At 55.3% G+C, this 23,800-nt stretch overlaps 2 protein-coding genes across 2 annotated transcripts; both read right to left on the reverse strand.

The window, feature by feature from the left end:
* Nucleotides 1-14,229: 14,229 nt before the first annotated feature.
* LOC138923246 (ral guanine nucleotide dissociation stimulator-like) lies at nucleotides 14,230-17,130 on the reverse strand. Its single transcript, XM_070261176.1, has 7 exons — nucleotides 17,104-17,130; nucleotides 16,796-16,864; nucleotides 16,278-16,352; nucleotides 15,659-15,691; nucleotides 15,164-15,285; nucleotides 14,867-14,958; nucleotides 14,230-14,533 (listed from the first exon to the last, which is right to left on the reverse strand). Exons 3-7 carry the CDS (start codon nucleotides 16,293-16,295, stop codon nucleotides 14,472-14,474), a joined length of 327 nt encoding a protein of 108 aa, XP_070117277.1. The 5' UTR covers nucleotides 16,296-16,352; nucleotides 16,796-16,864; nucleotides 17,104-17,130; the 3' UTR covers nucleotides 14,230-14,471.
* Nucleotides 17,131-18,235: 1,105 nt separating this feature from the next.
* On the reverse strand, nucleotides 18,236-23,413 carry LOC138923245 (ral guanine nucleotide dissociation stimulator-like). Its single transcript, XM_070261175.1, has 7 exons — nucleotides 23,253-23,413; nucleotides 22,741-22,851; nucleotides 21,676-21,869; nucleotides 20,114-20,304; nucleotides 19,687-19,967; nucleotides 18,685-18,900; nucleotides 18,236-18,339 (listed from the first exon to the last, which is right to left on the reverse strand). Exons 2-5 carry the CDS (start codon nucleotides 22,843-22,845, stop codon nucleotides 19,870-19,872), a joined length of 588 nt encoding a protein of 195 aa, XP_070117276.1. The 5' UTR covers nucleotides 22,846-22,851; nucleotides 23,253-23,413; the 3' UTR covers nucleotides 18,236-18,339; nucleotides 18,685-18,900; nucleotides 19,687-19,869.
* Between the last annotated feature and the right edge of the window lie 387 nt (nucleotides 23,414-23,800).

The following is a 23,800-nucleotide window of genomic DNA, read 5'->3' on the forward strand; positions in this document are numbered from 1 at the left end:
CTTCCTGTATGTGATTCCAGCATGTCCAAAAGGTGCTTCCGGCCTGTCCGAGACCTGATTCTGGAGTCTCCAATGTCTGGTTCCAGAGTGTCTGGGTGGTGGTTCCGACATGTCTGCCATTTGGTTCTAGTGTGTCAGGCAGGTGGTTCACTGCCGGGAGCCATCAGCCTACAAGTTAAGCCTCTGCCTTGTGACACGGTCCTGGAGAGAGATGAGGGGACGCATGGCGACCCTCAAGGGAATCTACCAGGCTGCCCCTGCAACAAGTCTCCCTGGTACTTTTGACTTTCCTGCTTCTGCTTACTCTGTTCTACACCTGGCGTTATTTCAGGGGAATTCAGCCCGGCCCTGGGAATGAGAATGATACAATACAATATTCTAGGGAAAGTTCTGGGGAAAAACATCTTCTAGGGAAAGAATATTCTGACCCATCCTTCGGTCAGGTGAAGCGATGGGAGTAGAGAGGGAACAAAGAAATCTGTAGCCCCCACAGATCTCTCTGGGAGGACGGTGGTTGCCACGGCCCATTGAGTCAGGAGTCCGCTGCGGGTAGCCTCCTTGAAGTACAGAATTACAGAAGCTTGACTCCCCCCGGGCCTGCACACAATCCATTGCTCTTAAGACTATTGTCTACCTTACAATCAATTACTCTTAGGAGTATTGTCTACCTTGCAAAAACCCGCTTATGCGAGCCAAAGATATGTACTGGGACTGTTTCATGAAATCATCCTTGCATACCCTGAGCCCTATATAAATCATACATACACAAAATAAAGTTAGACTTGGACTCTAAACTCCTTGTCTCACTGCCTGCTCCCTTGCCGACGCCATCCATCCCTCAGGAGACCCTGTTCGGCTGGGGCTGGACCCCGGCAGTTCACGTGTTTCTGTTGGATGGTTCCGGTGTGTCCAGTGGGTAGTTCTGGCAAGTCCGGCAGGTTGTTCAGGCATGTCTGTCAGCTGGTCCAGGTGCATCAAGCACATGGCCAAGGAATGGCCCTTCTGAGGTCCACATATTTCTGAAACGTAGTTTTCATGTGTCCGAAAGGTGTGTTGGGCATGTCTGGCAGGTGATTCAGGCCTCTCTGGGCAGAGCTTTCGGGGTGTCCGGCACGTGGTCCAGGTTGGTCTGGCAAGTGGTTCCTGGATGTCTGGCATGTCGTTCCAGTATGTCTGGCCTGTCGTTCTGGCGTGTCCAGCAGGTGGTTCTGGAGTGTCCGGTACCTGGCTCTGGCGTGCTGCGCAGGTGATTCCAGCAACTCCAACTGATGGTTCCAGTGCATGCTGAATGAGACTATGGCACGTCAGGCAGTTGATCCTGTCGTGCCCACCAGGTGGTTCAGGCTGGACAGGTAGGTGGTTCAGTCGTGTTCAGCACCTGGTTCTGGCATGTCTGACACCTGTATTTGGCATATCAGGCGGGTGGTCCCAGCGTGTCTGGCAGGTGGTTCGTGCAAGGCTGTCAGGGGGTTCAGGCTTTTCCAGAATGTGTTTCAGTCGTGTTCAGCATCTGGTTCTGGCATGCACGACACATGTTTCTGGTGTATAAGGCAGGTGGCTCCACCGTGTCAGGCAGGTCTTCAGTCGTGTCCAGCACCTGGGTTCAGCATGTGCAAAAAGTGTTACAGGCATATCCAGCATGTGGCTCCAGCATGTCCAGCAGGTGGTTCATGCTAAGATGTGAGGTGGTTCAGGTGTGTCCAGCAGGTGGTACTTGTGTGTCAGGCATCTGGTTCCAGCATGCCCGGAATGGGGATCTGGAATGTCGGAATCAGCACACACACATGCCAGAACCACCCATCACACTTGCCAGAAACCACTGCTGGGCACGCAAGGAGCACCCACTGGAAATGACAGAACCACCTTCCGAACGTACCAGAATCACATGCCAGACACACATTAGCCAAGTGCCAGGCACGACAGAACCACCTGTTGGATAAGCTTGAACCAGGTGCCGGATACACTGAAACCACCTGACGAATAAGCCAGAACCAGGTGCTGGCTACAGTGGCACCTGGTGCCCTAAGGCCAGAACCACCTGCTGGACAGGCCGGAACCACCTGCCAGACTTGTGTGAACCACCTGCCGGACACGCCGGAATCACCTGCCAGATAGGCTAGAAAATGTGTCTCACAGGCAGAAACCAGGTACTGGACATGAGTGAACCACCTGCCGGACATGCTGGAGCCATCTAGCCGATATGCCAGGAACAGTTGTTGCACACACCGGAACCATGTGCTGCACACGACCGAACAAAGCGACGGACAAGCCTGAACCACCTGCTGGACATGACTGAACTACCTACCGGACATGCCAGAACCACCTGCCGGATACACCAGAAACAGGTGTTGAACGTGCCAGAAGCAGGTGCTGGACACAACTGAACCAGCGGCTGGACATGATGGAACCACCTGCCGGATATTCCATAACCACCTTCAGGATGCACCAGAAACATCTGGTGAACATGACCCAACCACCTGCCGAACACGCCGGAGCCAGGTGCCACGCACACCTGGACCACCTGCCAGACACCCCAAAGCACCTCCTGGACACGCCTTAACCACCTGCCTGACATGCTGGAACCAACTGCCACACATCAGAACCACCACAAGGACACTCTGGAGCCACCCACTGGAGACAGTAGAATAAGGTCCTGGCACGCCACAAGCACCTGCCAGACATGCTGGAACCAGATGCGGGACCGCCAATATTGGGTTGGTGGTTCCCGCGTGTCCGGCAGGTTTTTACAGGACCTGGTTCTGGCATACGCGGCAGGTCATTTGGGCACGTCCAGCAGATTGCTCCGGCGTGTCAGGCAGGTGGTTCTGGCTTGTCCGGCAGGTGGTTCTGGCATATCTGAGAGGTGCTTCTGGCGTGTCCGGCATGTGATTCCAAAGTGTCCGTCAATTGGCTCTGGCATATCCAGCAGGTGATTTTGGCATGTGAGTCAGGTGGTTCTGGCGTGTTCTGCAGGTGCTTCTGGAACTTTCTAGGCCTGATTCTCGCATCTGCATTGGGTGGTCCAGAGTGTCGAGATGATGGTTCCAACGTGTCCGCCAGTTGGTTCCAGCGTGTCAGGCAGGTGGGTCACACATGTCCGGCGGCTGGTTCCGGCGTGTGCCACAGACGGTTCCGGCGCAACCGGAAGGTGGTTTCGGCATGTCCGGCAGAGGGTTCAGGCTTGTATGGCAGGTGGATCAGTCGTGTGGGGCACCTGGTTCCAGTGTGTGCTGCGCCTGTTTCTGGTGTATCTGGCAGGTGGCTCTGGCGTGTCAGGCAGGTCGTTCCGTTATGTCTGGCACATGGTTCCAGGGTATCATCCAGGTGATTTTGACGTTTCCTGTGGGTTGTCCAGGCATGTCAGGCAGGAAGTTTCAGGGAATCAGGCACCTGGTTCTGGCGTGTCCATGAGGTGGTCCCAGTATGTCTGGTAGGTGATTCCGGCGTGTGCAGCACATGGTTCTGCCGCATCCGGCAGGGGCTTTCAAAGTGTCCAGCAGGTGGTTCCAGCGTGTCCAGCACCTGGTTCTGGCATGTCTTGCAGGTGATTCAGTTGTGTCCGGCACCTGGTTTTGGTGTGTGCGATACTGTTTCTGGTGTATCCATCAGGTGCTTCTCACTAGAATGGCAGGTGGTTCAGGTGTGTCCGGCAGGTGGTTCAGGTCTGTCCGGGAGGTGGTTCGGCGTGTCCAGCACGTGGCTCCAGCATATCTGGGAGCTGGTTCAGGCATGCCTGGCATGTGCTTTCGAGTGTCCGTCAAGTGGTTCTGGCATATCTGGCAGGTGATTTTGGCATGGGAGTCAAGAGGTTCTGGCATGTCTTGCTGGTGCTTCTGGTGCATTCTGGACTTGATTCTCACATCTGTGGTGGGTGGTTCTAGAGTGACCATATGTTGGTCCTTACGTGTCTGAGAGTGGGTTCCAGCTTGTCCGGCAGGTGCGTCACACATGTCTGGTGGGTGGTTCCAGTGTGTGCCACAGATGGTTCAGGCACATCCGGAAGGTGGTTTCAGCATGTCCGGCAGATGGTTCAGTCTTATCTGGCAGGTGGATCAGTCATCTGGGGCACCCCGTTCCTGCATGTGCTGTGCCTGTTTCTGGCATATCTGGCATGTGGCTCTGGTGTGTCCAGCTGGTGGTTCCATTATGTCTGGCACATGGTTCCGGGGTATCATGCAGTTGATTTTGACGTGTCATGTGGGTTGTCCAGGCATGTCTGACACCTGGTTCTGGCATGTCCGGCAGGTAGTTTCAACGAATCAGGCACCTGATTCTGGCATATCTAACAGGTTGTGCTGGCATGTCTGGTAGGTGATTCGGGCGTGTGTGGCACATGGTTTCCCTGTATCCGGCATGGGATTTTGATGTGTCCTGCAGGTGGTTTCAGCATGTCCGCCATCTGGTTCTCGCATGTCTTTCAGGTGCTTCAGTCATATCCAACACCTCGTTTTGGCATGTGCAACACCTGTTTCTGGTGTATCCGGCAGGTGGTTCTCAGAAGACTGAGTGGTGGTTCAGGAGTGTCGAGCAGGTGGTTCTGGCATGTTGGACAACTTGTTCCGGTGTGCCCGGCATGTGGTTCCGATTGTCCATCACGTGGTTCAGGCTGGTCTAGAAGGTGGTTCAGGTGTGTCTGGCACCTGGTTCTGGACTGTGCTGGCCCTGTTTCTGGTGTACCCATCACATGGGTCCAGCGTGTCCGGCACATGGTTCTGGTGTATTCGGCAGGTGGCTTCAGCGTACCGGGCCCATGGTTTCGGCATATCTGACAGTTGTTTCCATGGTGTCTGGCAGGTAGTTCCTGTGTGTCTCGCATGTGGTTTTGGTACATTCTTAAGGTGGTTCTGGTGTGTCCGGCTGAGCCTGTTTCTGGCATTTCCAGCAGGTGGCTCCATCTGCTAGACATGCTGGAAGCCCCTGCTGCGCTCATAGGAGCCAGGTACTGGAGACACTGTAACCACCTACTGGACATACCAGAAACACAGGCAAGACATAATTGTAGGACACGCCAGACATGCCGAACCACTTCCTGGAAACACCCAGACCACCTGCCGGACACCCCCAAAGCATCTGCTGAAGAGGAATGTATCAAATGCCAGACAGGCCAAAACCACATTTTGGACACATCAAAACCACGTTTCAGAAATGCCTGGAACATGGGACAGCCATGCAAGGACCAAGTGCCAGATGCAACTGGACCAGCTGACAAACATGCTTGAACAACCTGCCGGACACAGCTGAACTACCCGCTGGAAATACTGAAACAATCCACTGGAAAAACCTGAACTACCTGCCTGACATGCTGGAACCAACTGCTGGGCACCTCGGAACCACCACCCAGACAGTCTGGAACCATGCACTGGAGATGCCAGAATCAGGTCCTGGACACACTGGAATCACGTGCAGGAACCGGCAGAATCACCCATTGGACACAGTGGACCCACTTTCTAGAAATGCCAGAACCACCTGCTGGACACAATGGAACCACCTTCTTGACACGCTGGAACCACCCCTGGATATGCTGCCACCAACCACCGGACATGACTGATCCACCTGCTGGACAGCACTGATCCACCTGCCAAACACAGCTGAACCATGAGCCGGACACGCCAGAACCACCTGTCGGACATGGCAGAATCAGGTGCCGGACACTGTGAAACCACATGCAGGATACGCCAGAAGCAGATGCCAAACACATCACAACCACCTGCCGGGCATGCCAGAACCACCTTCCAGACACGCCAGACAATAGGCAGGACAAGCTGAAATCACCTGCCAGATATGCCATAACCAGGTCCAGAATACACCAGAACCAACTTCAATGTCAAAATCAACTGATGGACATGCCAGAACCACCACACAGACATGCTAAACCACAACCTGATATGACGAAATCAGGTCCCGCACACACCATAGCCACCTGCCAGACACGCTGGAATCACCTGCCGGACACGTGGGAATCAACTGCCAGACACCCCAGACACACCAGCCAGACACTTCAGAACCACCACACAGGCACGCCAGAAGCACCAGCCACACACGTCTGAACCAACTGCTGGACACCCTGGAGGCACCCACTGGAAATGCTGGAAACACCTTACCAATGTAACAGAACCACTTGCCAGACACACTGCAAACACCTACCAGACATGCCGGAAACACCTGTTGGGTATGCCAGAACCAGTTGCCGGACACGGCGGAATCTGGTGCCCTAAGGCCAGAAAAACCTGCTGGACATGCCCGAAACACTTGCCAGACACGCAAGTACCACCTGCCAGACATGCCAGAATCACCTGCCAGATGTGCTAGGAAAAGGTGTCGCACACACCGAAACGAGGTGCCAGACAAAACTGAACCACCTGCCGGACACCCTGGAGCCACCTACTGGATACACCAGAAACAGGTGTTGCACATCCTGGAACCAGGTCCTGGACACGACTGAACCAAGTGATGGGCAAGCCTGAACCACCTGATGAACTCGTCGTAACCACCTTTAGGATGCGCCGGAACCATCTGGTGGACATGCTGGAAGCCGAACACGCTACATCCAGGTGCAAGACACGCTGGAACCACCTGTGGGACATGCCAGAACCCCAGGCTAGACATTCTCGAAGCACACGCCGGCTATGCCGAACCACTTCCTGGATACACCCGGACCACTTGCCATACAACCCCAAAGAACCTCCCGGAGAGGACTGAATCACATGCAGGACATGCCCAAACATCATTCGGACATGTCAGAACCACATTTCAGAAATGCCTGGGCCAGGGGACGGCCATGCCTGGACCATCTGGTGGATGCACCTCGACCAGCTGACAGACACACTTGACCCACCTGCTGTACACGCTGGAACCACCTGCTTGACTCGCCAGAACCACATGCTGGACACGATGGAACGACCTTCTGGACACACTGCAACGACCCCTAGATATGCTGAAACCCACCACCAGACACAACTGATCCACGTGTTGGACAGCACTGATCCACCCGTGAAACACGGTGGAAGCACGAGCCTGACACCCTGGAACCAACTGCCAGACATGCCAGAATCACCTCTCACATATGGCAGAATCAGGTACTGGATACCGTAACCACATTCTGGGCACACCGGAACCAGGTTACGGATTTTCTGTCGAGTGGTTCAGGCTGGTCTAGAAGGTGATTCAAGGGTGTCTGGCAGCTGTTTCAGGCGTGTCCGGCACCTGGATCTGGCCTGTGCTGGACCTGCTCCTGGCGTATCCATAACATGGTTCCCGCGTGTGTGGCACATTGTTCTGGCGTATTCAGCAGGTGGCTTCAGCGTACCGGGCACCTGGTTCCGTATCTGACAGTTGGTTCCATGGTGTCTGACAGGTGTTTCCTGTGTGTCTGGCATGTGGTTCCGGTATGTTCTGAAGGTGGTTCCAGCGTGTCTGGCAGGTGGCTACTGTGTGTCCAGGACCTGATTCAGTTGTGTGTGGTTGGTGCGCTCAGAGTGTCCAGGTGTTGATTCCGGCATGTCTGGCAGTTGGTTCCCGCATGTGCAGTGGGGGATTCCAGTCTGTCTGGTAGGTTGTTCCAGCCTTTTCCAGAAATTGGTTCTGGTGTATCCAGGAGCTGGTTCTGGTGTATCTGGCAGGTGATTTTGTGTCTGGCGGGTTTTTCCAGCATGTTAGGATGGTGGTTCTGGCTTGTCTGACAAGTTTTTGTGGCATGTCCAACACCTGGTTCTGGCGTATTCACCATTGGTTTCAGTGTATCTGGCACGTGGTCTCAGCATATCCAACAGGTGTTTGCGAAGTGTCTGGCAGGTGGTTCCTGTGTGTCTGGCATGTGGTTCTGGTACGTTCGGAAGGTGGTTCTGATGTGTCCGTTAGGTGCTTCTGGCATGTGCGGGAGTTGGTTCTGGTGTGTCAGAGTCATGTTTCCGATGTGTCTGGCAGGTGTTTCCAGGTGGTTCTGGTGTGTCTGGTGGGTGCTTCTGGTGTGTCTGGTGGGTCGTTCTGGCATGTCTGTGTGGTGGTTAAAGAGTGTGCAGAGGGTGGTTCCAGCATGGCTGTCGGGTTTTTCCAGCGTCTAAGGGGCCTTGTTCCAGTGTATCCGGCAGGTGATTTTGGCATGTCTCGCAGGTGGTTCTGGTGAGTCAAGCAGGTGGTTCTGGCGTGTTCGGCAGGTAGTTCAGGTCTGTCTGGAAAGTGGTTCCGTCATGTCCGGCATGTGTTTCTGGCATATCTGAGAGGTGGTTCTGGCATGCCCTGCATGTGATTCCAGAGTGTCCGTCAAGTGGTTCTGGCATATTCGGCAGGTGATTTCCGCGTGTGAGTCAGGTGGTTCTGGCATCTCCTGCAGGTGCTTCCAGCGCGTTCTGGACCTGATTCTCATGACTGTGGTGAGTGGTTACAGAGTGTCCAGATGATGGTTCCAACATGTTCAACAGTTGGTTCCAGTATGTCAGGCACATGGGTCACACTTGTGCGGTGGGTGTTTCAGGCGTGCACACAGATTGTTCCAGCGCACCCAGAAGGTGGTTTTGGCATGTCCGGCAGATGGTTGAGTCTTGTCCGGCAGGTGAATCAGTCGTGTGGGGCACCTGGTTCCGGCATGTACTGCGCCTGTTTCTGGTGTATCTGGCAGGTGGTTCCGTTATATCTAGCACATGGTTCCAGGGTATCATGTAGGTGATTTCGACGTGTCATGTGGGTTGTCCAGGCGTGTCTGACACCTGGTTCTGGTGTGTCTGGCAGGTACTTTCAGTGAATCAGGCACCTGGTTCCAGTGTATCCAAGAGGTGGTCCCGGCATGTCTGGTAGATGATTCTGACGTTTGTGTCACAAGGTTCCGTTGTATCCAGCAGGGGATTTTGAGGTGTCCGGCAGGTGGTTCCAGTGTGTCTGGCACCTGGTTCTGGCATGTCTTGCAGGTGGTCAGTCATGTCCATCACCTGGTTTCGGTGTGTGCGACACCTGTATCTGCTGTATCCGGCAGGTGGTTCTCACAAGACTTGTAGGTGGTTCAGACGTGTCCAGAAGGTGGTTCTGGTGTGTGGGGCACCTGGTTCCGGTGTACCTGGCATGTGGTTCAGGATTCTCCATCTAGTGGTTCAGGCTGGTCTAAGAGCTGGTTCAGGTGTGTCCGGCAGCTGTTTCAGGTGTTTCTGGAACCTGGTTCTGGCCTGTACTGGACCTGTTTCTGGTGTATCCATCATATGGATCTGGCATATCCAGCACAGCGTTTGGGCGTGTTCAGCAGGTGGCTTCAGCGTACTGGGCGCCTGGTTCCAAAGTATCTGACCATTGGTTCCGTGATGTCTCGCAGGTAGTTCCTGTGTGTCTGGCATACGGTTCCAGTATGTTCTGAAGGTGGTTCCGGCGTGTCTGGCTGGTGGCTACCGTGTGTCCGGACCCTGATTCCTTCGTGTGTGGTTGGTGCATTCAGTGTGTCCAGGTGTTGGTTCTGGCGTGATTGACAGTTGGTTCCCGCATGCCTGGTGGGGATTCCAGGCTGTCTGGCAGTTGTTCTGGCCTTTTCTGGAAATTAGTTCTGGCGTATCCAGGACCTGGTTCCAGTTTATCCGGCAGGTGATTTTGGCATGTCCGGCAGGTTGTGCTGGCGTGTTAGGCTGGTGGTTCCGGATTGTCTGGCAGGTGTTTGTGGCATGGCCAGCACCTGGTTCTGGTGTATTCGGGAGGTGGTTTCAGTGTATCTGGCACGTGGTCTCGGCATATCCAACAGGTGGTTGCAAAGTGTCTGGCAGGTGGTTCCTGTGTGTCTGGCATGTGGTTCTGCTATGTTCGGAAGATGGTCCCAGCATGTCCTTTGGGTGCTTCTGGCATGTCTGCAAGGTGGTTCTGGTGTGTCAGTGTCATGGTTCCAGTGTGTCCGGCAGGTGGTTCCAGGTGGTTCTGGTGTGCCTGGTGGGTGCTTCTGGTGTGTATGGCGGGTCATTCAGGCATGTCTGTATGGTGGTTCCAGAGTGTGCGGCAGGTGCTTCTGGCATGTCTGTTGGCTTTTTCTGGCTTCTAATGGTCCTGGTTCCAGTGTGTCCGGCAGGTGATTTTGGCTTGTCCAGAAGGTGGTTCCGGCGAGTGAAGCAGGTGGTTCAGGCGTGTCCAGCAGGTGGTTCATGTCTGTCAGTGATGTGGTTCCGGCGTTTCCAGCACATGGTTCTGGCACTCTGAGAGATGGTTCTTTCATGCCCGTCATGTGATTCTGGAGTGTCCATCAAGTGGTTCTTGTGTATCCGGCAGGTGATTTTGGTGTTTGAGTCAGATGGTTCTGGTGTGTCCTGCAGGTGCTTCTGGCACATTTTGGACCTGATTCTCACATCTGTGGTGGGTGGTTCTACCGTTTCCAGATGATGCTTCTGAAGTGTCCAACAGTTGGTTCCAGCATTTAAGGCAGGGGAGTCACACAAGTCCCACCCGAATCATTCGGCTGAGGCACGAATGATTGTCCTTCCACATGCTTAGGAGGAGAGAGACAATAGGATTTTAACCAACCACTCTTTGGAAGTTAAGAAAAAACTCGCTTTCCACAGTGCTCTTACAGCATACCGGCAACCTCTCATGCCGCCCTTGTGCATGGGTGGAGAGAGTGTTCAGAAAGCAGCTATGGAAGAAAAGCCAAGTTTGCTCAGCAGAGTCCTACATTGCCCTAAAACTGCAAGGCACAAAACACTGCCTCCAACCCTCAAGGGGAGATGAGCAATAATCCATCTTGCTTCCAGCTCTTTAGGAAGCTGAGAAAGAACTCACTTTTCACACTGTTCTTATAGTGTACCTTGAACATCTCATACAAAGGCACCTGAAATGCTGTTTATTTGGAGCCCTTAACTCATTGCTTTAGAACTTCTGCTTTTGGGGCATTTCCATCTTGCCAACCCAGCTCAGACAAAATGCCTACATCTTCTCCTTAAGCAAGGAGGCTGAGGCCCGAATGATTGTGCTTCCACATGCTTAGGAGGAGAGAGACAATAGGCTTTTAACCAACCACCCTTGTGCACTGGAGGAGAGAGTGTCAGAAAGCACCTATGGAAGAAAGGCCCCTTTGCTCTCAGCCATGCCCTACATTGCTCTAGAGGTGGAAGGCACAAAGCACTGCCTCCATCCTTCAAGGGGAGACAAGACACCAACCATCTTGCTTCCAGCTCTTTAGGAAGCTGAGAAAGAAGTCACTTTCCACAGTGCTCTTACAGCATACTGGGAACCTCTCATACACAGGCAGCTGAACGCCGTTTCCTCCCAGCCCTTAACTCGCTGCTTTAGAACTTCTGTTTCTGCCACATTTCCCTCTTGCCAACACGGCTCATGAGTAATGGCTACATCTTCCCCTTAAGCAATGGGGCCAAGGCCCATATGATTGTGATTCCACAAGCTTAGGAGGATAGAGACAAGAGGCTTTTAACCAACCGCCCTTGTGCACTCGTGGAGAGAGTGTCAGAAAGCCCCTATGTCAGAAAGGCCCATTTGCTCTCAACCATGCCCTATATTGCTCGAGAGGTGGACGGCAAAAAGCACTGCCTCCATCCCTCAAGGGGAGACAAGCCACAAACTGTCTTGCTTCCAGCTCTTTAGGAAGCTGAGAAAGAACTCACCTGTTGCGTATGCTTGAACCAGGCACCTTAGAAGCTGGAAAAACCCGACAGGCATGCTGAAAGCACCCGCCGAACACTCTGGAACCACCACACAGACATCCCATAACGACCCACCAGACTCACTGGAAGCACCCACCGGACACACCAGATCCATCTGGAACCACCCACTGGACACACTGGAAACATGAGTCTGACATGCCAGAACCAACTTCCAGACATGCTGGAAGCACCTAACGGACAGGCCAGAACCATCTTCTGAACCTACCAGAACCACATGCCAGACACACAGGAACAACCTTCCACACACTTCGGAACCACCTGTTGGATATCCTGGAACCAAGTACCAGATGCACTGAAACCACCTCCCAAATATGCCAGAACCAGGTGCCGGACACGCCACAAACACCTGCCACACAAGCTGGAACCACCATCCTCACATGCCAGAACAACCTGCCAGACACGCCAAAATCACCTGCCGGATACACCGGAACCAGGTCCTGGATACACCAGTACCAATTTCTGGAAAAGGCTGGAAAATCTGCCAGACACGCCAGCATCACCCACCGGACATGTGGGAACTAATTGCAAGACAGGCCAGAAACAAAGCCAGGACACTCTGAAAGCATCGACTGGACAGGATGGAATCAGGTCCCAGACACACTGTTGCAACCTGCTGGACATGCCAGAACCACCTTTCGAATGTACCAGAACCATATGCCAGACACACAGGAACTACCTGCCAGACACCATGGAACCAACTGTCGGATACACTGGAACCAGGCTCCAGTTTCCTGCATTTATCAGTTCTAATAGTTGTGTAGAGGTATCTCATTGAGGTTTTATACGAAATTCCCGAATGACCTGTGGTGGTGGTCATCTGTCCTCAGGCTCGTTTGCCATCTGTATGTCTTCTTTGGTGAGGGATATATTCAGGTCTTTTGCCCATTTTTCAATAAGGTTGTTTATTTTTTTGTTATGGTTGACTTTTAAGAATTCTTTACATATATCTTGGACATATTTTCTTTATCATATATCTGTTTTGCGACTATTGTCTGCCAGAATGTAATTTGTCTTTTGACTCATCGATTTTGCCTTCCACAAAGCAGGAGTTTTTAATTTAACAAAGTCTAACTTGGGGCCGGCCCGCTGGCACAGTGGTGAAGTTCACGCACTCCACTTCGGCAGCCTGGGGTTCACAGGTTCGGATCCTGGGTGTAGACCTACACACAGCTTGTCAAGCCATGCCGTGACAGCATCCCACAGGCCAAATAGAGGAAAATGGGCACAGATGTTAGCTCAGGGTCAACCTTCCATACCAAAATAATAAATAAAGTCTAACATCAGTTTTTTTTCAGAGATTATACTTTCAGTTTGTATCTTAATAACATAATTCCAGATTCGAGTCCACTTAGTTTGTTGCATAATCTTTTTAGAAGTTGTATTGTTTTGCATTACATTTAGGTCTCTGTTCCATTTTCTAAAAGTTTGTGAAAGTGTAAATTCCATATCTAGGTTCATTTTTGTAAGAGCTTTAATGAGGTGCAATTGATAGAGAAAGAACCTGACATATCTAATATGTACTATCTGATGACTTCCCCCACATACCAACTGACATATATGTATAAATTTCTCCTTTAGCTTATGACAGGGTGGATCACATTGATTTGATTTTGGAATGCTGATACAACCTTGCATACCTGAAAAAATTTCCTCTTTGTCCTGGTGTATGATTGTTTTACATTGTTGGCTTCAGTTTTCTAATATTTCATAGAAAACGGTAACTGCTCATTTCTGAGACTTGTTGTTCTCAAGTTTTCCCTACTTTTAAACTCTAGTTTTGTTTTTAGGGTACTGCTGGCCTCATAAGATGAGTTGGAAAGTGTTGACTCTGGTGATATTTTCTGGAACAGATTGTTGGGAGCACTAGGTTTATGGAGGGAGACCTGGCTGAGGCCCTAAAAGCTGCATCCCACAGCTTTCCCCTTGGATAGGCAACAAGCAGGAAATGGTATTCGGAGTCAGGGACCAGAAGCCCAGGGGGATCCACTCTAGGTCAGAGGTGAACAGGGAGCCCCTAGTGGGCCCAAGAAGGAAGAGTCCTGCCTGCTCATGGTCCATGTCCACAGGACCTTCCTCTGGCCTCGTCCTCTCTATGTGCACGTTTTGAGCTTTTGACGGTATTTTCCCCACTTAGAGCTGAAGCAATTCTGGAGACTAAATCAGAAAACAAGGTCCTAAGCTGTGTGCAAGAGAAACCGGGAAAATGTTCCCTCTTCCGGCTGAGTGTCGAAAGGCAGCCACTGTCCTGGGCAGGACGTGTGCTAGGGACAGGCACCTGCTAGTTTGACAGACACGCCCAGCTTAGTGGTTGTGGCTCTGGCTGAGAAAACACCTCCAACCGCTTAGTCCCAAGAGGTCCGAGGGGCCATCTCTGCTCCTGGACAGGGTGAACCACACTGCAATGATCCTGTCCTCAGCGGGAGGGGCACTTGGGCATGTCCTTCAGTAGCCAGGAAGGGGACTGGCAATTCTCCCTTCTCCACATAAACTGAGCTGCTCACTCTGGGAGATTTCTAAATTCGAGGAGGAATGTGAGTTTCTGGATCCGGTTTCCATGAGTGCTGCGAGCGAAAGACTCACACCTCCACTCCCAGGATTAGAAAGAAGCAACAATTTAATATAGTACTCAAACGGAGCATTTACCATTGACAACAAAATATGGCCCCGCCAAATAGGGAAATAGGTGCTGGGCAAAAGGGGGGAGGGAGAAGAGGGGTTGGTGCCTTCCCTAGTGGCCAACAGGGGACCCCAAGAAACGGATCACAAAGTTCTCCTCATCAGAATCAGGGGAGGTGGCCCTGTGCACCCTGAGTGTCAACGCTGTGTCCCCGCTGTAGCTCAGCTGGTCTCAGGAGGGTCATCGACCACCACCACTGGGCCCTTGGTTGGGGGTCTGGTGTCTGGAGAAAGAGAGGCATTTCCTGAGCGGCCTGCCCTGGAACCAAGTGCACACCCCATCCCGACCCCCACTGCGCTCTGTGCTCCAGCCCTGTGCTCAGTGCTCAGTCAGCCAACAGCACCCCATCTGTCCCTGACACAGGGGCTGATATTTAGCGTCACCCACTTCACAGAGGAAGAAACCAGTCCCAGAAACGTGAGTGCAATCACCCAGGACGGGACTGCTGAGCAGTGGAGCTGGAGCCCAGGGCCAGCTGTCTGCCTCCCCAGGTCCACGCTCAGCCTGAATGTTTCCTGAGCCCGTGGATTCAGCCACTGCTGGTCTGGACACTCACTCTGCCCTGAGCGGTTCTTCTTGTGTTTGAAGAAGAGTCGAATCTTTCTGACCCAGTGGTATCGGGGCTCCAGCTGGCAGGACAGGCTGTAGCTACAGGACAGAGCGGAGCTGGGAGCTCTCAGGAGCCACACATCACATGTGCGTCCTGGAGCCTGCCAGCAGCTGGAGTCGAAGGGCCCCAGGGGTCGCCATGCAATCAGATCAGGGGCTGACCATGGAGCAACGGCCATGGGCTCTGGAGCTGGTCAGCAGAGAGAGTCTGCCCTGCCCTCCCCCAACTCCTGACATGACTCACCTCTCCTCCTTGCTCAGGGGCTCCACGGCCTGGAAACAGGCCCCAAAGTGCTCATTGGGCTGCACGGTGTACAGATTTGCAGCCTCCTGGAGCAGCTCGATCTCCTCCATCAGTTTAAATTGCTAGGACAGAGCAAGCACAGGATGCCCACAGGGCCTGAGTGGGGGACCCTGCAGGGCTCGTGGAGGGGCTGAGGAAGGGGGCAAGGGGCCAGTCTGGGGCCTTTGCCCACTTGGGAACCCTCCCTCCCTGCGATTCCAGTCAGGACTTGCCTGCTCTCACACTTGGCTCAAAATAGCTCCTCCTCCAGGAAGGAGTCTTTGATGCCAGCCCTTCTCCCACCCACCAATGCCATAGGATCCCTAGCTCTGTATATCGAACTGTGCAAATAAATGTTCCATCCTGGTGATTGGGCCAGAGGGGGTCCTGCCCACTGCGGGGGGGTCTCTGATTTCCAACCCCCACCCTCCCCACCAGGAGGCCGCAGCCGCTTACCTCATTCCATTTCCGACAGTTGAGCACATTGCCCTGGAAGGCAGACAACCTCAGTCCATCAGAAACAGCCCCCTTGGGCCAGCACTAGCCCCCGTCCACACCTCTTGCAATGTTGCACTACTGCCAGTGGGCAGGCCCATCCAGAGCCCGGACTTGGACCTGGGCCAGTCTCTGGGCTCCAGAGCAGGGGACACAGAGCAACTGAGGCAAGAGACCTTGTAACCCAACCCTCTCTGATGACACGTGGGGAGACTCAGGCCTCAGGCAGGAAGGGACAGCTCAGCCGCTCATGTGCTTCCTGACTGGGAGGGGCCAGACTTCTCTTCCCTCACTGGCAGGGCCAGAGGGAGAGGCTGAGTCCAGCTCAGACACCACCTCCTGGGGCCACACAGTCAGGCAGCTCTGAGCCTCAGCAGCCCAGGGAACCTGGACGGTGGCTTATGCAGAGCCTGCGTCACCCACTGGGGAGATGGGCCTGACACCCCAACTCCCACACGAGGCTGGAGGCCCTACTGAGAGGACCTTTGCCAAATGAAGAGAGCTCAGGGCTCAGGACAGGACTCTCTCCTCCCCACCCTCAGGAGCCTGAGCCCCCGGACCCACCTCCGGGCTCACTCACCTCCACATAATCCTCCATCGTAGCGTCCAGCAGCTCCAGGGAACGGAAGAATGTCACCAGGGAGGGGACGACACCCTGTGCCGCCATCGGGATGGGCATGGCGATGAGCTCCCGCTCTCAGGTGCCCCCATGAACCTTCCCCTGAAACCCCTCAGCCCAGCCTCCTTCCCACCCCACGCTCCCACACAGAGCAGCCTAGGATCCTCAGGACACCCCAACACACACAATTCCCTCCCCAGCTCCCGTCCAGGAACACCAAACTCCATCAGTCAAGTCCCAGGGCTGGCTGTTGGCCCCTCCCAGGGGCAGTGGCCCCTGCCCTTCCCCACCCCAAATCTGCCCTGCTGCCAGCCCTTCCAGGCCTCCTCCTGCTCACTGCCACTGCAGGCCCATCAGGCTTGGCAGCCACAGCAGATTCGCCTGAGGAGGAAGGCCCCTCTCCTGAGGGAGGCCTCCAGCTGGGAGGGGGAGCCCCCTCTCCTCTGACTCCTGGGCCCCTCCCCCACAGTCACCCTCACCTGCTGCCGCTGCCTCTCCTGGGCTCCCTGGTGGGCCCTCTCTGCAGTCTTTAACACGGAGGTCGCCTCCTGTCGGGGCCGAGGACAGGGTCAGTGCGCCCATACTCCCCTCTGCATGTCCCCCAAGGCCCCTGATCTCAGACCCTGGCCATCGGCTCCAGTCCCCTGCTGCCTCTGCTGCTCCCACCTCCAGGGTGCTCTGATTCTACACCAGTCCCAGCTCCAGGACTCAGTCCTGTGTGACCTTGGGCCTGCCCAGGCCTCCCTGGCCCTCTTTCCTCAGCTGAAAAGTGTGAGGAGAACATCACCTGCTTCCAGGAGTCTCCTGAGGACTCAGAGTCATCTGCGTGTCATCACTGCTCTCCCTTCACCTCTCGAGGAGGAGCCGGCACAAATCTCCTTGCGTTCCTGTCCTCCCTTGGATGGTAGCACCCCGCTGGGAGGCCTGCACCGCTGATCATTTCCCTCTACTTCCCAGAGGAGGAGACGGAGGCCCCCAGAGGGGCAGCGACTGGCTCAAGGACCCACTGGGAGAGGCTGCTCCCCGTGCCAGCTACAGGCCCTGTCCCCGCTGCCTTCACCCCAGCCCTGGCTCCAAATCTGACCAAGGCCCCGATCTCTGGACTCCAGGGGTGTGTCCAGACCCCAGCTGAACAGACAGGGAGGGGGAGGGCAGGGTGTCTTGGGGGACCTGGCCGAGTGGCCCCGGCCTGCCCCACCCTCACAGGGCTCTCTGACCCCCAGCCTGGGCCGAGCCTTGCCATAGCCTCACCTCCTAGGATCCCCTCGGGATGCTCCCCTCCCCTCTCCTTCTGGCCTCCTTCCAGATCTCCAGCCTCCAGGTTACCTGCACTAGCAGCTCCCTGCTCACGCGTTTCTCTCTCCTGACCCACTTCTTCCAGGTTCTAGAACTCTCCCTGAGGGGTGGGGAAAGAAAGAAAGAAAGAAAGAAAGAAAAACTGTGGGATGCTTGAAGGCAAGTCCCATTTGTTTGAGAACCCAGCAGATCCAAACTGCCTGGGGCCTGGATGAGGGATTTCACTGGGGTGCTCTGAGCTCTAAGGTCCCCATGGGACTGTGGAGGGGCCTCTCCTCTTGTCCCTTGGGGCCTCCATTCCCAGATGTCCCAAACAGATCTCTTTGGAACAGTGTTGGTTTCAGCTGCATAGAGGCTTCTGTTGCTGCAAAGGAAACACCTGAGAATCTCCACCTGGGCTCAAGCCAGGATCTGGAAGGAAATGAATCCCTGGGACGGAACTGCTGGCCTAAGGGCGCTGAGAGACTCAGAGACCCAGCACCCAGGTCAGTCCCTGTGCCCGGCATTCGCTGTCTCCCAGGTGGTCTCAGCTGACTTTGGGGGGCAAGCCGGCCCAAATCAGGCTGCCTGGGCCACCTCACCCTCATGGTGCTTGGCTGGAGAGCAGACCACCCACTACCCACCTGGAAACTTGTCCCCAGGTGTCTTGGAGACGAGCAATGGCAGGGCTCTGCAGGGCAGAAAGGATTGTGTGGAGGGAACAGAAGTTCCCGAGGCCTCGACACTCCTGGGGAAGCGAAGAGATGGAGCCGTGAGGGGGAGCTGAAGCTCTGCTGCCTCTGGTTTCTGTCCCCTCATGGGCTTCCCCTGTCCTGGAGGAGACACATGCCCAGGGAAGCCAGGGAGGGCACACCTGCCACCCGACGAGTAACACTGCCAGGCACAAGGATTTGTAGCTCAACACAAGGAAGGAAGTGAGCTTGTCCCCACTGGGACCTCAAGTCAAGGTCAACATGGCCCTGGCATGAGGGTCAAGGGACAGTCCAGGGACTAAGACCCCAGACTTCAATCCTGAGAGCTGAGAAACAAGAGGCAATTCCCACGCATCCAGACAGGGCGTGCCAAGGCTTACCTCAGCCACCCTGATCCACAGCTCAACCACCCTGGCCCTGTCCTGTGCTGTCATGCTAGCGTCCCCAAGGCAGGTGACGAGGATGCAATTGGCCACGGTGTTGTCGTGCATCACAGTGTCATGGACGGTGGGTGCCAGGGACTCACGTTCCCTGTTGTCGCGCTCCGACCAGATGGAGCCGAGGCAGTGGGCGGGCACCAACGTCTTGAACAGCTCCTGCAGAAGATTCGGAGTGTCACCCAGTCCTGCCGCACCCCAGCTCGCCGTCCACAGTCCCCCATAGGCCCAGCAGGGTGAGATCAGAACTGGAGCTCAGGAAGCAGAGCATGTGGCCTGAGGCTTGTGGGAGTCCCTGGGTTTTGTCTGTGTCCACTGAATGCACCCAGTCCAGGATGACCCCAGACACAGTACTGTGGGGAAGGGAGGGGACATTTGCTCCCAGCTCCATCTCACTTCATCCAAGCTCCAGAAGGCAGCCCACACATGCCCACCAGAAGGGCCATCATTCACCCATCCCAGTGCCCCTCGGGTCCCACTCCCCATTCCCATGCACATTCCCGCTGAGGCAGGGACAACCCCCAGCTTTGTTTGACTGTCTCCACTGGAGTCAATACACATCACCTTCCTGATAAGTGCTGAGGCTGTCCGGGCCACCTGCGCAGATGGGGGATCCACCCAAGGACCTGGCAGCACTTCAGTGAGTGCCCGTCCCCCACCAAAGGGCCAGACTCTGCCCACCTTCCACTCTCTCCCACCTCATTCATCGGCACAGCCACCCTGTACAGCAGGTGCTCTGAGTGTCCGTCTCTACTGTCCCCTGTTCTCCAGGGGACAGCAAAGGCTTGGGGAGAAAGAAAGCTGCCCAGGTCACAGTGTTGATAAGAGAGGGAGCAGGGATTTGGACCCAGATCATCGGAATCCTGAGCAGGGAATGGCAGGTGTTGGGTGGCTCATGGCACCGGGAAGGCAGGGGCCACCCGCCCCGTGAGCTCCTCTGCTCACCGCAGCCATCCTCGTCAGCTGCTCTGCCACCAGCTGGGGAGGGAAGTCCAAGATGTTCAGCTTCTCCTCCCGCAGCTGGTCCTCGGTGGTCATGGCCCAGGGGCATCTGGGCTCTGGGGCTGCCTCTAATGGTGGCCCTTGCCCTGGTCCTGGAGTGGCCGACTCAGGGGCTGCTGGCTCCAGCTATACCACACGTGGTGAGACTGGAGGTGCAGCTGGCTCCAGCCCGGGGGCTGGCACTGGCTCTGGCTCTGGAAGTGGCAGGAGCTTTGGAGCTGGCTCTGGAGCAGGATAAAGAGAAAGTTTCATGCACACACCTGACAGTTTCTGTGCCTTTCCAAAGATAGGAAGGGCTCCACTGCCTCTAAGGGAACGCTAGCCCATGAACTTCAACACAGACAGTCTTCCCAGACTCCAGTCCCCTCACCTTTCCGTTCGGCCTCAATGGCCTTGAGATGCTCCAGGTGGCCTGGCAGAAGGTAGGCATGGCCCTCCACATGGCAGCCACCAAAGCTAATGTGCAGAGTGGCCAGCTGCAGGGTCCAAGAGGGAAACCGCAGGGGCTCCCTGCAATCCTGCCCTTGGCCCAGCCAGGTTCCCAGCAGGAAATAGATAGCACTGTGGGGAGGCAGATGGGCCAGAGAGTCAGTGGCCTGGCCTTTCCTTAAACACCGCCCTCCCAAGGCACTCTTGTTAGCATCTGCGCCCCTGTGCCAGACCCTCCCCCTCCAGAGGAGGGCCCCATCCCAGCCCTGAGCCCTGGCTGGCTGTCCTGGCTGTGGCAGGCCTGCTCATCCAGCAGGCTGAATACAGAGTCTGTGAGTCTCTTTTTCCCACCCACACTCTCCTCCCCAAGGGTCTGGACACAGCCCACCCAAGCCCTGCATGCATGTGGGCCACTGGAATGAAGACTCCGGCAGATTTGGGAGCAGCTTGCTCACACACCTCCTACTATGGACCTGGCAGTGGTGCTCACAAGGGGTGGATGTGGAGAAAGGGAGGCAGGAGGAGCTGGGACTCTGCTGGGAGTGGGTCTCTAGGGGACAACGCAGCCCAGCCTCCCTTCCAATTCTCAAGGGGCCTCGGACCCATGCACAGCTCTCTTTGAGTCCAGTCCTGCCGGAGCGGAAGCCACCAGAACTCAGCCCTCCCATGGGAATCAAAAGATGGGTGAGATGCAGGGTTCTCCCAGGCCTGACGCGGCCACAGCCTCCATCCTCGCCCCGCACCCTGTTTGCTAGGGACAGGAGGCCCTCCTTCTCGACCCAAAGACCACTCACTTTGGGAGGTGGTCCTGTCCTCCAGCATCCTGCACTCAATGGGCCAAGCTGCCTCCATGTGTCCCAAAGGGGATGAGGGCATCGCCCGGGATGGAGGGTAGATGGGACCTGTGAATGATGTCAAGTGTGACTGTCTGACTCTCAGAATAGAGGGGAGGCCCAGGGAGGCTGTCTGCTTCAGTCACTGAGTGACACTTAGTGTGTCCAGAAGTCCTGCTCAGACTAGGTCTTTCATAGACATTGTTGAATGACCTCCAACCAGAACCACCGCAGGTGTCTGAGTGGGCCTGTGGCCCCTCTGTGGCCCTAGAGATCCCTAAGTGGCTACAGCAAGGACAAGCACCAGGACCAACTGGATGGCATCTCAAACTCCTTGACAGGGTGCTCTCCAGGTGCTTTTCCAAACTCAAAAAGTCACAAGTCAGTGAAGGGAGAGGAAGACTACTTTCCATGGGGGACAGAAAAATAATCACCACCAGCAACCACAGCATGGCCCACCACCCTCTCTGCAGAGCCGGGCACCAGGGCAGCACCTGGAGGGCTGATCCCATTCATCCCTGGGAGAAGCCTAGCAATTTCATCCTCTCTCACCCCACGTTTCAGAGGAGCCAACTCAGGCTCAGAGAGATGTGGTGACATTCCCAAGACAAGACACACAGCTGGCAGTGGGCAGAGTCACCACTGTGCTGAGGAGGAGGTGGGCAGTCACCTGGGAAACAGCTGGTCCAGCACCTGGTGGGCTGTGCTGGAGCCTGAGCAGCTGCAGAGGGAGGTGATGACACTGCAGAGGACTCTGCTGGGGAAGCCTGGCAGCACAGACTCTGAGAGCCTCTGCATCATGCCTGCCTGGAGGGCACGCATCCTGCAGGCCTCAGTTACAGACACAGTGGACTCATCTTCACTCTGGGTGGGATGAGGAGGACACAGGGTCAGGGCCACCACTGCGAACCACCAGCGTTATCGAGGTCTGCAGCTGACGCAGGAACTCCTAGCCCCTCCCAGACGTGTGCAACAGGAGAGACAGGAGCTCCCACACTCAGCAAGGTTCTGGGCTCTCAAAGTGCAATCTGACTTTGGGCGTGCGAAGGATTCCACGTTGAGCTCCCTCGAGGCCATTTGCTCACTGAGGGACAACAGAGCTCCCTCTGTGAAGAGCACCAGCCCAGTGAATCCTCAACAGACACCCTCTCTCTAGAGAGGAGAACAGAGGCTTAGGCATGCCAAGTGGCTTCTCTAGGTCCTGTGGGTCAGAACTGAGAACCGCCCAAACTGGGGGCTGAGGGCCAGCCCCTCTAACTGCCTGAGGCTTCATCAGACCCTGACCCGGAGGGAAATGTTATGTGGCCACCTCACCCCTCCCAGGTCTGGAAACAGTGTACAGGGCAGTGACACGTTCTGAGAATCCCTTTGACTTCCAAACACGCTGACGGTTATTTCTTTTACATTAAAGGGAGTTTGGAGACCCTCATTATCGAGGTTTCATTTTCCAAAAAAGGCAAAATTCAAAGATACTCAGGGCCTATTGGGAAGTGACAACGACATCAACGTTTTCTCTAATCTTCCTAGGAAAATGCAAAGAGTGCCCTCCTACCCTCCTATGCAGCTGGTGGGGAGGAGCGGAAGTCCAGATTCCTTTGGGAATGGGACTGTGGGACACTCAGGGGGGACAGCCCTGTTAGGGTCCCAGGAGAACGGCAGTTTGAGGTTGGATTCTGGGCTGGCCCTGGTCATCTCATGGTCCTGGGTGGGAAGACCCCTCTGTACCCACTCTCACCTCAGAGCAGCCCTGATTATTGATGGTGGCGCGGTGCAGCTGGCCCCTGTCCAGGGAGATGGAGTACCCGAAGCCATCCACCAGCTCTTCCACCACCTCCTGCATGCAGCTCTGCAAAGACAGAGCCCGAGAGCCGGGCCGGGAGGTCTGAGGGGCCTGCCTCGACTTGGCCACAGGAGGAAACCCCAGCACAGATCAGGTACCAAGTAGCATCTGCATAGACCTCCAGCCAGGGAGGGAATGAGATGACACCCAGAGGGCTCAGGACTAACCTATGGGTAGAGGAGCTTGGTTCCCAGCACCCACTCTCCCATCCTGCTAGCCACCACCTACGCTGGGAACACGACACACTGCCAGGCTTCCAACACCGAGCAAATGGCTCCTGCCCAGGGTGGGTCCCCGCTGAGCCCCGCCGTCCCTCTCTCACCCCCCTCCGACACACAAGGAGCCTCAAAGTGGTGTGCGGGTGGCATCCAGTTGTGGACTAACCCGGTTGGCTTTCCCTGTGTTACCTGAGTGCTCCTCCTGCCAATTGGACAGAGGCGGTGCAGGTGAGGGCCAAACCAGTGTCTATAGTGACTGAAAAGGCTCTTTTTCTTGGCTTTCCTGAAGCCAGAGCCTCCACAACTCGGGAGACAGCAGGAGAACAGCCTCTTGTCTTCAGTGTCGCCACTCAAGTGGGCTCAATAGGATGCTATGTCTAGAATGTGGGCGCCTGGAGACCAGTGTGCTAAGTTCTGTTGGGGTCTGTCTCCAAGGAAGTGAGGTCACTTCCTCAAGCTTCCCTTACCTGGGAACCTTCCTTCAATCACACCCACCGAAAACCTCTCTGGGATCTTGGCTGCTCACCCTCCTTGCCCATGTCACCTCCAGAACTGTACACAAATAGCCAGCACAGATCCCAACATAGGACCTTAAGATGGAACCAGGGTTCCAGCTTGAGGACATGCAGCTGAGTTCCGACCTCTTTTTTCCTACAAGCTCTGTGTCCTGGAAATGCCAATGGGCCTCCCAGGGCCTTCTGAATCACCCAACCTGCACGATGGGGACGAAGCCAGAA

Source organism: Equus caballus, chromosome 2 (genome assembly GCF_041296265.1).
Source record: "Equus caballus isolate H_3958 breed thoroughbred chromosome 2, TB-T2T, whole genome shotgun sequence".
Lineage (NCBI taxonomy): Eukaryota > Metazoa > Chordata > Mammalia > Perissodactyla > Equidae > Equus > Equus caballus.

Bases quoted from the DNA above. Each gene is read 5' to 3' on its own strand.
- LOC138923246 (XM_070261176.1), bottom strand. The intron at 15,286-15,658 runs GTAAGCGGCTGC...GCTCTGTCCTAG, and splicing joins ACTGTCGGAAATGGAATGAG to CAATTTAAACTGATGGAGGA. The intron at 14,959-15,163 runs GTGAGTCATGTC...TCTGTCCTGTAG, and splicing joins CCCCTGAGCAAGGAGGAGAG to CTACAGCCTGTCCTGCCAGC.
- LOC138923245 (XM_070261175.1), bottom strand. From the start codon at position 22,845: ATGCAGGAGGTGGTGGAAGAGCTGGTGGATGGCTTCGGGTACTCCATC. The intron at 20,305-21,675 runs GTGACTGCCCAC...GCCTCCCCACAG, and splicing joins CTGGACCAGCTGTTTCCCAG to TGCTATCTATTTCCTGCTGG. The intron at 19,968-20,113 runs GTGAGGGGACTG...ATCCTGCTCCAG, and splicing joins CATTGAGGCCGAACGGAAAG to AGCCAGCTCCAAAGCTCCTG.